Below are 13,198 nucleotides of genomic sequence, written 5' to 3' on the forward strand. Positions count from 1 at the left end.
TCTGCAGAAGTTGTTTAAAGCGTCAAAACGAATTTCAGTTTCTTTTAGCATCAATACATCCTATTCACCGTTTTATTTATATAGCTGACCGGAAGCCTTCGAGAGAAAGACATAGGATAAAGAAAACTTTGACCTTACCTGCTCCCTATGTGCTCGCAGCCAGAAAAAAAAAAAAAAAAAAAAAAAGAAGGGGGTGTGGGGGGAAGTCATTTCGTATTATTCACCACTTTGCCAGAGACAGTAGCCTCTCTACCTCATAGGTACAGCCGTACTGGGTCAGGTCTCTGTACACACTGGATACATACAAACAGTATTACCATTTACTTAGGGTTTGGAGGGTTTTCCGCCCCTGAAGGGGCTCATGAGAGAATAGCGGGTCAGACAGCGGGGAAAAAAAAAAAAAAAAAATAGAAAAAAAGGCGAATTTTTCTCAGCTTTGCTCCCGACACGGCCATGAAAGGACTGAAATTCTTCAGAAGTCACTCGGTCTTTACCTCTAGGTCCCCTTTGTAAAAGCAGCCGCCACAAGTTGGACCGGGTCTGCTTCCCAGTGAGGCTCCTCTACCTGCGCTCCGCCACGAAACTCCTAAATTTATTTTTTTTTTTCCCTCTGTTTTTCTCCCCCCTCCCTGTGGCAACTTCTCTTGGTGTCATCTCAGAGCTGTCTCCGATTACACTGTTTGGGATCTGCACTTTGAGCACTATCTTAGGGCCCTACACTGCTTTTTGAACGGAGATGCAGGCAATATAGGTGTAGATCAGCTCCCCATCTCTGTGTGTCCCCCCCCCCCCCCTTTCCGCAGGAGTGGTCCCAGCTCCCCTCTGCTCCATCAACAGCAGGTACAGGCCCCAGCTGCGCAGCCTCCCCCGAGGCTTTCCTTCCAGTATCCCTGATGCTACCAGGCTACTGTGACAAAATGAAAAACTAACCCAAACCCACCCCACAACCCGTTTTGTTATGAAACAGCAAATATGAAGAAGTCTTTTGCCATTGTTGCTGTTGTGGTGGTGGTAGTGGCGATAGGGTTTTATTGGGTTTTGGGTTTTGTTTTTTGGTTGGTTGTTTTTTTTTTTTTGCACAGCTTGCTGTGCCACTGCACGCACACTTCATGGCACTCAAGCATGAACTCCTATTTACAGCAGGGAATAAATGCCCTCCGCGTTTCTCCTACGTTTGGAGGCAGTGCCAGGGAGTGGGGAAGCAGGAGGGCATAGCCATCCTGCACCAGATCCCTTCTCTCCAAAGACGGGCTGCTCACCGTCCCACGTCGATAAAGCAGTTGTTATACGGAGAAACTTGCATTTCTTCCATCATTTCAGATTTGAAACATGCTGCCCCTCCCCTTCGCCATCCCATTATCCAAGTTCTGCATTGATTACCAGGAGACTGAAAATCAGCGTATTGGAAGAAGCAGGAGTTTAAACGGAGGCGTATACTCTAATTTAGACAAGCTGTACAGTGACTAAATTCTTGTGAGTGTTCTCAAGGGACACCGGAGATTAAAATGTATTTACACCCCATCCACCCCCGAAATATCGTAATCCCAAGCAAGGCATAACTGTTTTATACAAAGAATTTTATGATAAAAGGCAACAACACAATGTCATAAAAAAAAACTATAAAATTGTTAAAGAGCAGTTGTTTGCATTTCTCCTGATTGATATGTAAATACAGTTTGAACTGTGTTTGCTCGGTCTCTAGTGCTTAATAAAGAGATGAATTCACCTTTCTGTGGAACAAGTAAACAGACTTTAAACTAAGCCGACATCAGACAAAGTGGAAACGAGTTTATTTAATCGAAACTAAATCTAGTTTAAGAAAGATAAGTCAGTGTACATAATAATCCATTACAGTAATTACACCCACCACCAAATATGTGTTTATGAGGTTGTCAAGACACAATAAAATTCATTTATTTCCCTCGAAGTCTATAATGAAAAGTCACTGGCTGGCTCTCTATCGAACATGCTAACTCCAATATTGCGGGGGAGGAGGGAGATACTATTTCTCGGCTCTATTAATGCCTTTCAGTGCTCCTCACTTTTGAAAGTTCCTGTATTTGGAAGGATACGAACGTTAATTACATCTGAAGGGGAAACGTCGACTTAACCACAGCACTTTCCCCTCCGTCTTGTACATTAACTCCGAGAGAAACTAACCTTCACTTAAAAAATCCGTAGACTTAAGCCTGCCCTCGCTCCCTCAATGGGAGCTGCAGCGCTGAACCACGGACATTCCCAACACTTCCTTTATTTAGCAGAAATAACAGCACTAAGCTCTAGATGCCTCCCGCCATCCTTCACATGGTGCCATAGATCTGAAACGAGTATTTTGCGTAGAGAAAGAAAGCAAAATAAATCAAGGCATATCCTTTAAGTTAGTTGGGAATGTCGCTGTATAAAGCATGACATAGTATAAAGAATGAAAGGTCTCGAAATTCCTGTTGACACACGTGATGTTCTCCAGTTAGAAATAAAGGGGGGGGGGGGGGGGCAGAAAGAATCCGATAATATTTTTTTTTTTTCCTTTTTCTCCATCCAGACTAGCACTTGGTGTCCGAGTATCACAGCTATCTTAGATAAATGAAAGACTGGAGCTTTCGAAATCTGCTACTTAAACTGGAGGTTGGGATGTTTCAATCCCGGACAAGCTACTTGCTTTCTCTTCAAATATACGAGCATTTCATAATACCTCTGTAATTCAGGGGTTTTTCAATGACCGCGATATGCTTCCTTGGTTTAACTGACGGGGTCTGAGTCGGGGGAGGAGGGGGGAAACAAAACCAAACCAAAACCAAAACCAACCAAACCAAAAACAAATAAAAAAAAACCCAACCAAAACAATAAATATATGCATATGTATATAAAAAAAATAAAAGAGCAGCAGACGCGAAGGAGAACACGCTACGAAGTCCCTTTTAGGATGGGGGACTTCTTATTCTGTTACACTCATGAAAGGGATATTTGGGACCCGAAAGACAGCGAACTAAGCGTATTTCGAGCTTGTCCGATACGAAGTGCTTAACTTGATAAGCTTTATGTATTTATAGCAAAGTTAAAATCTAACTGCCCCGCATTGCTCACAATATTCACCTTCCTACCAACCGCCCCTTGGTGTCTCAGCCGGTCGCGTACCTCGTTCACACGCACACAAACACGCACACGTGCACACACACGCACTTTCTCCTCAACTGCTCCTTCACAATCTTCCCAAATGGCTACACACACAAAAAAAAAGCCCCAAACCCCAAGCAAAGCCGATGTCCATTGGCCTGGGGTGCAGCCTGCAGCTGACCTCTCACCGGGGCAGTGAGGGGGAGATGTGCGGGAGGAGCTGCGTGGTCGTGTGTGTGTGTCTGCGTGCCTGTGTGTCTGGGTGTGCGTGCTTGCAGGGCTGGGTATGTGTAGAAAATTAAATGCAGTCTGATAAAGAAAGTTAATTCAAACTACATGTCGTACGCAATAAACTATCTTTTTATTTTGATTATAAATAAGGTGACTGTACTTCCCTTAAAATACAAGCATATAGGAAAACCTGGTAGAAATTTTTTTTTTTTCTTCTTTTTAACACGGTATTAAAACCGGACGCTCTTTAAATCGGCCGCATGTTCTATACTGTCAGCAGGTTCTTCGTTTATTTGTTTCTAGTGGCGTTAGACTTTTACCTTCTTTCTCCTCCGTGCCTTTGGCATTTGAGTTTCTACTCTTGGAATACTTTGCTTTCTCTAGCAAGGAGTCTCAGAGGTGGCCCTCACCCCTCACCCTCCCAATAATCGGGCTAATGAATTTGGACTCGATCCTTTCGCTCTCGAGTTTGCGAATCCCCCGCATTTGCTGGTCACTTTTGCAGGCTGAGGACTGAGCCTGTATCCTGTTTACTCCCTGTCGCAGCTCCCCTTTGGGACCAAGAGCCAGGCCCCGGTGGGGATGGGGGCCTCTCGGGGTTTGGCAGCATACCCGGGGGTTTCCATCAATCAAAAAAGAAAAAAGGAATGGGCAAAGAAAAAAAAATATGCGGGGGAGGATCAGGAGGGGGAACCAAAGGGAAATAAAAAAAGAATATTCGTAATGTGTATAATTTATTAGAAGCTTCTTAGGAACTATACTTAAGCCAAATATCTACATAAGTTACAACAGGAAAAGGCGGCGTGCGCAAATAACAAACTGCCAGAGGATTTACGACGGGGCGATCAGTGTCCATAAAAAAGGTAGGGGTTGGTTTGGTTGATTGTATTTTTTTTCTTTTTCTTTATACAACAAAATATGCAGGCTACTAAAAACTATGGGTTTAGTCCAACTTTTGACAGCATTATACAGCTACAGGTTCACATCAAACGTAAGGAGGAAAATAAAAGCCAAGCCTTTGATGACTCCACGTCTCCATCCGCTGGCCCTGGCGGCGGGGCTGCCAGGGGAGACCGGGACGGGGGACGGGGGGGGGGGGAAGCTGCTTCTTGTGTCTGGGTGACGCGAATGCGTTTTTCTGGGGGGGGAAACCACCCCATCCCCCCAAATCTCTATATTTACATGCAAGTCCTAGACGCTGGCAAAGGGTACATCTGAAATTCAAGCCTTCGGACCATGCCTAACTATGGTCCCCTTTCTGCAGACTGCTCCGTAGTTATTAGTCAGAATTTTTTTAACACCCCATACAACAATATTGGGGGGGGGAAAAATGAGCACCCAAAACCATCAAGAGTAACAATAAAACCGAACAAAACCCCAAGTCTCTCTCTCTCTCACACTCTTAGAGGTCCTCAGAGAACCACTCAGGAAAGTGAAGGGAGGTGGGGGAGCGTTGAAAAGGGGAGGAAAAAAAAACCCAAACAAAAACAAAACAAACAACAAAAAAAAAGACACCCAGTAGTTTGGACAGGACAGAGATCTGTGTGACTGGGAAAATCTGCCTTTTTTTCCCTTTCTTTTTTTCCCCTTTTTTTTTTTTCTTTTGCTCTGTTTAATCCTTTCACCAGGTCCTACCGTATAGCAAGGTGGAGCAAGACATGGCAGTGCCATAGTCAGAAGTAGAAGAGTTTAGGTGAGACAAACTGGAGACTTGGCTCTGCAGAGAGGACGGGCTGGCCGAGTGCTGTCCCATGTCTGGAGACTGCCCCGCACTGTTTGTCTGGTGGCTCTGATGCTGTCCGAGGCTGTTGCCATTGGTAGCCACCGTGATCGTTGTAGCAGCCTGCTGCTGATGGCTCTGGATAGCTGCTGTGGGTGTGTTGGAGCCTGCTTGGCAGGGCTTGCCATCCTTTACAAGCACTGGCACCGCCACCCTTCTGGGAGACTGCTGCTGCTGGCAGGAGCCGTTCTCCTGTTGCATCTGCTGCTGCGCAGCCTTGTCTTTGGCCTGGCGTTTCATCTTGTAGCGGTGGTTCTGGAACCAGATTTTGACCTGAGTAGGGGTGAGATGTATCATGCTGGCTAAATGTTCCCTCTCCGGGGCGGAGAGGTATTTCTGCTGCTTGAAACGTCTCTCCAGCTCGTAAACCTGGGCCTGGGAAAAAAGGACCCTCCGTTTCCTCCGCGGCGTGCTCTGGAGCGGGGCCATGCTCTTGCTCACGTCTCCCAGAGAGCCGAGGCTGCCCATGCCGCCCATGTTCATGCCCGAGGACGGCGCCATGAAGCGGGAGACTGCAAGGGAGAAGGCGGCACGGTTTAGGCGGCTCGGCTCAGCCCGGCCCGGCACGAGCAGGGCCCCGCGCTCCAGCGGCACCGACCGCCGCTCGCCCCCGAGGGGGACCGCAGCCCCCCGGCAGCCCAGCCCCAGCCGGGTCCTCGGGACGCCCAAGCTCTCAAACAACGACCGGCGTCCCCGGGGAGAACGGCGGGCAACTGGACCCCTCCTCGCCCGACTCAACCCCGGTGAATAAAGGAGACCGCTCGCCCTTCGCCTTGCCCGGGGGATGACACCCGAGCAAGTACAGAGGTGACAGCGGGGAGGAAGCTCCCGGGAACAGGGGCTCCGCTGACGCCTGCCGGGGCAAACTCGCCCGCTCCCCTCCGCGCACTCGGGACGCGGCTCCCACGGCTCCGGCTTCCCTCCTCGCCCGCCCGGTGCCGGACGGCGCGCAGGAGGACGGGCACCGCGGTCTCCCTCCCGGGCCCCGGGTCTGGGCCGCTGCTGCCCCGCTGGACGGCGAGCCCCGAGATCCGTCTCCGCGCCGCTGCGGGGTATCCTGTCCCCTTCCCCGTGCAAAAGCAGCCCCGGGCAGCTGACATGAAACCAGCCGGGGTGAAGGGATCAGGCACAATCCTCGGGCAGAAGGAGGAATTGAGGGGGCAGCGGTGGGTGGGTGGGGGACGGACAAGATTTGGACAGACTTTTGCCCTGGTGCGGAGTTCCCGGCGCCCATCTCCCGCGGTGCTGCGGGGCAGGTGCGCGGCCACCCCCCGGCGCCCACCCAGCCGCGGGCTGACTTACTTGAGGAGAAGCGGGGGTCCGGGTTGGTGCCGTACCATCCTGTCGCCGAAGCGCTGTTCCGCATGGTGTCCTGGTAAGGCGGGAGCTCGCTCATGTTGCCCAGGTTCCCATTGCAGTAGCCCCCCATCGTGGCATGGGAGAGCTGGGGGACCCCTGCCGCTGTCATATGGTAGGCGGCAGTCACTGTTCCGTTGTGGCCCATGGGGTGCTGCTGCATGGCCGGCTGAGAAACCTGAGTCTGTCTGTAGGCTGACAAGGGAGCCCCCAAGTTACTGCCCTCCATGCCCACTTTCTTGTAGCTTTCCTCCAAAGGACTCAAGATGTCAGACACTGAGAAAGGAGTCGTATGCTTTGGGCTCATCGACATGATTCGGCGGCTGGGAAAAAAAAAAAAAAAAAAAAAAAGGAAGGGGAGGCAAATCTTTTTTTTTTTTTTTTTTTTTTTTTTTTGCCAAATATTCTGGTGTTGCCTTAACGCCGATCTTGTTGGATGTACACGTAACCGAGTGGACGAAGTCCGCCTTAATTGGATTGAGTGGAGGCTCAGGGCTGCCTTTCGTTTGTTTTAGCCAGACGCCAGGTTTTAGGCTGCCACCAGAGGCGGGGCATAGGCACTAAAGCAACAAGACAATAGAAGCCTACATCTTGCCCAAGATAATTAGCTTACATGCTGATGACAAGGTAAACACCTTTAAGTTTTCCTTGTCAGGATTTTTTTTTTTTTTTTTTTTTTTATGTCTTAAAAAAGAGAGAGAGAAAGGGAAAAGGAGACAGACCCCGTGAGCACGACTCGCTTTATTTTTCTCGGGGGTGGCAATATCGTGGATGGGAAATGGAAGGCAAGGCAAAATGACCCCCGTTTGGCGGGGTGAAAGGATTTAAAATAAGCTCCCGGGTGGCAAGGCTGACAGCCCAGCCTTTGTGAACACTAGGGAGACGGGGCTGAATGCCGGTGAGCTGCAGGATTGAGTCCCTTTCTCCCCCGTGAAGCCGGGGTGGCGGCAGCCCCGCCGCCGGGCAGGCAGCTCCCAGAGTGCAGCCGTCTAGCCCGGGCCGCGGTCCCAGCGCTCAGCACTCCCCTCCCCGGCTTGTCGGGTCCCCCGGCCGGCTGGTGGCTGAAGAGCTCATGGGATTCAGCATCTCGAGAACCTTTCCTGTATCTGCTAAGACCCCCAGGGCGAGACCCCCAGGGCGAGGATCGCTTGTCTCCCTAAAGCCATCAGTTCTGTTCACCTAGGGATTTTTTAATTTAAACTCATGGAGAGAAGGAAGATGCAAGTTTCCAAAAGCAAGCAGTAAATTAATAGCCTGGGACGTGAGACTGTTGAAAAATAGGTTAGCGCAATATGTTGCTCGTTATTCTCAAAGGCAAAGACTGCCACAGTCTCTCGTGGTCCCTCTGAACCTGAAGCTGCTTTCTAAGGTTATTTATACAGCATGGGAGCTGGATGGAGAAGACCTCTCAGGTCATCTGCTACGCGACCTTGCCAATGAATTCCCTGCAGTTTCGAATAAACTGCAATTTCTGGCACTTTCTGATCTGCTCCCGGATCCAGTGTAGAAACAAAAGCAAGCCCCTTCACAGACGTCGTTGTTTTCCCCCTCCCAACCCCACCCCTCGTAAAGGCAGCGGCTGCTAGTGTCACTCGGGTCTTTGAAGAAAACTCCCAAGTTGTCTAATGTCTCCAAAGCTTCTATTTCGGGGTGTTCCCGAGCAGGGGAGAGAAACCTCCCCTGAGTGTTTCACACCCCGGCTTACGGCCCTGGCAAACCCAATTTAATACAGCAATTACCTGAATTATTAAGAAAATTACAGCGAAAGTACAGTTAACCCAGTGACTTCGAAGTGTCAAGTAACTGTTTAGTAATGGCACTTGTAAATATGTTTGTGCTCGGCTGGTTCGTGCTTAAAAATGCAAAAGTGCACTTGCTACCCGGGAATAACTAAATATCTTTGTCTAAAGTGGCAGCATAAATAGCCGGTCGCTTTGTAACTGTGCTTGATATCAGTACATAAGGATCATTTTGCTTCAATTGGGAGGCTCTCATTCACTAGGCAAGAAACCGTTTAGGAGAAAGTAGGTTCCCGTATGAGAGTTAACATCCTTCAAGTGTAAGCCTCTGCCTTGATTGCACTTTAGAGCTCTGCAAGAGGTGAGCTTTTCCACAAAAATATAATCGGGGGAGCCTTCTTTCAATCAGGCCTCCAGCTTTCCAACATCATCTCAGCCACCTCTTTCGGTACCAGCTTACTCAAGGGTGAACACCCCGAAGTGGGTTCGTTGTGAGTCCGCTAGGTCACTTTGGGCGACTTTGGGCTAGAAAGGCTGCTGCTTTTACCTCTTTCCTGTTTTATTTCCAGATCTTTAGCTCTTGCCTTTCCACATCCTGGAATATTTCTCACCCTCACCCCCGCCCCGCGTCTCATTTTTTCCCCCATTTCTGCGGGTGTTTTTCAAAACCGTCTTTGGGTTTGTTCCTACAGAGAGACATTCGACCTTGCTTTGGTGGTTTGGTGTTATTTTTTCCTGTTCCTTTTCCCCAGGATTTCTCAGGCACATCAGTTCCGTATCTGTTTTATTACCGTTAAAAAGGAGGGTGTGAATGGAGGGGGGGGGGGGGGGGAAAACCACAAGATCCACCAAAATTGCACTGTTGTCGGCTCAGAGGCGAACGACAGCAACTGACCGCGCAATATGTGGGGCAGCGACTCCGTTTCTCCCCCGAGAGTGCGAGGTGGGGAGACCCCAGAGGCTGTTCTGGAGGCGAAGAGCAGGGAGGCGGGGGGGGTGGGTGGGGAGGGTCCCCGCCGCCCGCCCGCTCCTTCCCGGGGGCGCTGCCGGAACGACACCGTTCACCGCCTGCCGTGGCTGGGGGAGCATAGTTATCCTGGCGCTGGAGTGAGCGTAGGTTAAACCGCCTCCGAAGCACTGCTCAGTTAGATGAACCTGGGGAGTCTAGCTCTGGCTGCTCGAGGTCCAGTAAAGCGAAGTTAATACGAGAGCCCTTCATGTCCCCTTCGTGGGGAAGAGGGCTGGAATTCTCTGTGTAGCTCTGACCGCTTCTTTAGGAACATACCGACGAGCGAGGTCCCGACGGCACTTTTTAGCCCCGCTAGACTGAGCTAGCGGCAAGGAAGGTCAACTTCTGCTCCCCCTTTCCCGTCCCAAACCAGCTATACCGGGGTGAGTCAAACCGCGGACAACTGGCCAAACTGCTTCGCTGCTGCCCTTGTCCAGTTCCCTTCCCCTTCTCTTTGAAACCCTCCACCTAAGTTTGTCCTGCCAGGGCTATCTCTCTGCAGTCCCGGGAGGGTCTTGCCTAGGCTGCCTCTGCTGATGTGTTCGTTTACCTGGTGCTGCTGCTTAGTAAAATGCTCGAGTTAAAAAGAAATGCTAAGGAGAAGAGCAAGGCAGATGAGATGCGTTTTGCCTGGTGGAAGCATTTTCATGAGAAAGGCACGGTCTTCACTCCGTGTTTGCAGAAATGCGGTTACACGGACGTCCCTTCAATAGCTTCTGACCCCACACAATCCGTTTGATAACACTCGAGAGGTGGAAGAATGGGAGACTTTGTCAATCAAATGGTGCCAATCCCAATGGAAACGGTGCCACCAAGACCGCAGCGCGTTTCCTCATCAACTGGATTGCGGGGGCTGGGAGCTCAAGGATCAGCTTTTGAAAGTGCGCACAGGGCTCTCCAAAGACAACAATGTCTTTTTTTTTTATGCGAGCTGCTGTGCCTCCCTAGGGGGAATCGAATGTGCTCGACCAGCCAGAACTGCCGAAGGGCTCGGAGGGGAGAGTCCCACGCAACCGGCGGGCGAATACTTTCTCAACCAGAGAGACACTTTCTAGGCGTAACTTTTTGATACAAAGGCATGAGGTGTTCCATGCTCTCCGTGGGCCGATTCACGGGTGCGTTGCTGGCACCCCTGCCCTACTCTTCCCAGCCCTGCAGCCCAGCTCCCGCGGCCGAGGGGGCGGCCCTGCCGCAGCCCTGCAGCCTGCCCCGCTGTGAGAGAGGGGGTCGGCGGGCTCTGCCGTGTGGCCAGCAGCTCCTAGAGAAGTCTGAGTTAAAGGGACAAAATCAGAGCTGGGACAGAACTCTTTCCTCCTGGTCATCAGCACAACTCTAATATTCAAATAGTTTAAATTGTCCTCCCAAAGATCCGCACCTGGAAAAGGGGCACCACCGCGCAGCTTGCTGCAATTCTTCACTCTCGGCCCACCCCTTAGCCAGCTCATAGAAACTTCATCACTGATTTCTTTTGTATGTCGGCGTTACACACTTCCTGTCACCTTAGCCCCCCTCCCCAAATGGAAGATGTGCCCAGCATACCGCTCCCTGAGCCCACGCAGAAAGGGAAGGAAGGAAGGAAGGAGAGGAGGTTTCCCTAGTGAGCGAGCAGTGTGGCCGGATGCCGCCGCCACTGGCGGCCGCGGACAGGGTGCTGGGAGCTGCTCCCTGCCTGGACAGCACATGCTGGGGTGTGTAGGGCAGGAGCTCTGCCCAGACACGCTTCCTGAAAGCGCTCCCTTGGATTTCTTGCTGTGGCTCATGGGGACAATTCTGTGGGACACCCCCCCACCCCCCCTACCCCCCGCACTAGTTATCTCTTTCGAGTGGGAGAAACCCCTCAGTACATGGGTCGAAATCTCTGCCCCTTGCGTGCGAATCAAAGAAAACAAGCGAAGCCATCAAAAGCTAAAGCGCCAAGTCCTCACCCCTCTGCAGCGCACGCACAGTTGCTCCTCCAGCTGCTCAGGGCGTGGAGCATCTCGCATCTGGGGTTCCTCGGGGGCCCTTCCCCACCCGTGACCGGCGGCCCCGCTCGCGAGGTCCCGTGCGAGGGCAGCGCTGCCTCCTCGCAGCTCGTTTCCCTCCTTCCCCAATTCCTGGCGGACGACTGAGCCCTCCTGACCTAATCCTCAGACATCCCCCCCTCCCCCGCTTTTCCTTCGCCGGCCCGTTCCTGGCCAAGAGGACCAGGGTGGGGCCAGGTGCGGGGTGCCAGGGAAGGGCTACCGCCGCCGCCGTGCCAGGCGGGGGGGCCCGGGCACGCCTCGGCCCGGAGGCCGCACCGCGCCCTCCGAGGCTGCCCCGCCTGAGAACCGGGTAAGCGCTGGGTGCAGGCTCGGGAGCCCCAGGACCCGGGGGTGGGTAGCAGCAGTGCTCCCGCCGATGTGCCTTGAAGTGTCGCCTGACCCCCATCCTGGTATTGTTAATATCAGCAATTGGTATGTTCTCTACATCTGGCTTCCTTTCCTTAGTGTTAGCAGACTGCCACCTTCACACTATTACTACAAATACAAGACTCAGCTTGCCCCGAAGCGTCTTTGATACACCCGAGCCAAGGGTGATTTCTGCTGGAAGATGGTTGTTGAGACAATTTGCCAAAAGTTTTATAAAGATAGTGAAAAGTTTTACATAGATATAAATACATACATAAATACTTTTTATCAGTAGATACACAGTCCTGCCGGGATCCATCTGTTTATCTGATTTTAGCTCTAGCTGTCAGTATATTACATTAGACAGTTGAGTTATGTGCTTTTGTATGTACATCCAGAACGTCCCTGCACACATTCACACACGTGCGTAAGGCGCATACCTCCGGCAGCGGGTATGCATGAGTATATATTTACTCATACGTTCACAGCACTCACCCCTGTCGTCTCTATTTCAAAAAGCAACTTAGCTTTTAAGAGGGTCACCTCGCCGTCCTCCCTTCCTTACCCTCACCCTCCCGCGGCTCCGCCGGGGCCCAGGGCGGTTCCTGCGCTGGCAGTTGTTTCGCCAGGCCCGCGGCCACGCCGGCGCCGGGCTAAGGGGCTCTCGGCTCCGGGATCCCAGTTGGGGCTGGACGCGGAGGGGACGGACACGTGTGTGGTGTGCCTGTGGATGCAGGGCGGCGGTTTGATTTACCGCGGCCCTTTTCGGCAGCAGGCTTCAGCGTGGCTGGCAGCAGCTGGCGGGGAGAGCGCACGTTGCTCAATGCCCCCTGCTTTGGTCTGGAAGACACCCCCCTTGCTCCCGGCCTGCCCCGCCGAGGGGCCGGGGGAGCTGCAGCCTGCCCTGGGCGTGCTGCAGGGCAAGGGCTCCGCAGCCTTCCGCGCCCTCGGGGCTCTGCGGCCGACGCACGGCCTCCGTCCGGGCCCGCGGGTCCCGAGAAGCTGGCGGCCAGGCGTCGGAGCGCTCCCCTGCGCCCGCCGGGAGTACGTGCGCTGGCGGGAAGGCGACCTTTCCCCCTCGACCTTTCCCTGGGGGTAACCAAAGCTCCCTTTTATTTTCAATTTCACTTCGGAGTTTGCCTTTTGTTCCCCGCTACCTCTCGCTTCCAGGGATACGCGCGGCTCCCCGCTGGCTCGGGGAGGGGCGAGTGGTTGCAAAGATACCTCATTTAAAAACGACAATGGGGCCCTTTCGACCAGCACGGGTGGTACCCGAGCTTTATTTTCGGGCTGGGGGGAAGGGAATTGTTTGCTTTGCTTTTATTTTCACAGCAAAACTCGAGGGAAGTTACCGGAGGGTTGCGAGGAGTTACGGTCCTTCCTTGTTGCCTCATTGCTCCAGAGTACTGGGCCGAGCCACCCCGCCGAAGGCCAGCACACCCGCCGGCATCCCCACGGCAGCCTGGGAACCCGCGCAAAGTGAGCGGATCTGTCCGCAGCCGCCCTGATGTAACTGACTTTGGAGTGACCGAGTGCTCCAGTCGTTGTCCCTAAATCCTTCTCTGCATCCCCTCTTCTCTCCACTCTCTGCCTTGGT

At 52.4% G+C, this 13,198-nt stretch overlaps 1 protein-coding gene across 2 annotated transcripts; it reads right to left on the minus strand.

The window, feature by feature from the left end:
* Window positions 1–3,456: 3,456 nt before the first annotated feature.
* On the minus strand, window positions 3,457–11,362 carry NKX2-1 (NK2 homeobox 1). Of its 2 annotated transcripts, none has more exons than XM_062623464.1 (3): window positions 11,155–11,362; window positions 6,428–6,804; window positions 3,457–5,637 (listed from the first exon to the last, which is right to left on the minus strand). In XM_062623464.1, the coding sequence occupies exons 1-3, from the start codon at window positions 11,205–11,207 to the stop codon at window positions 4,967–4,969; spliced, it is 1,101 nt and encodes a 366-aa protein (XP_062479448.1). In that variant the 5' UTR covers window positions 11,208–11,362; the 3' UTR covers window positions 3,457–4,966. The 2 variants fall into 2 exon arrangements, with proteins under 2 accessions (XP_062479448.1, XP_062479455.1); XM_062623471.1 differs by lacking the exon at window positions 11,155–11,362 and adding an exon at window positions 10,605–10,964.
* Between the last annotated feature and the right edge of the window lie 1,836 nt (window positions 11,363–13,198).

The sequence above is a fragment of the Pezoporus occidentalis genome, unplaced genomic scaffold, assembly GCF_034315485.1.
Source record: "Pezoporus occidentalis ecotype Australia unplaced genomic scaffold, CSIRO_AGI_Poc_V1 ctg108, whole genome shotgun sequence".
Taxonomy (NCBI): domain Eukaryota; kingdom Metazoa; phylum Chordata; class Aves; order Psittaciformes; family Psittacidae; genus Pezoporus; species Pezoporus occidentalis.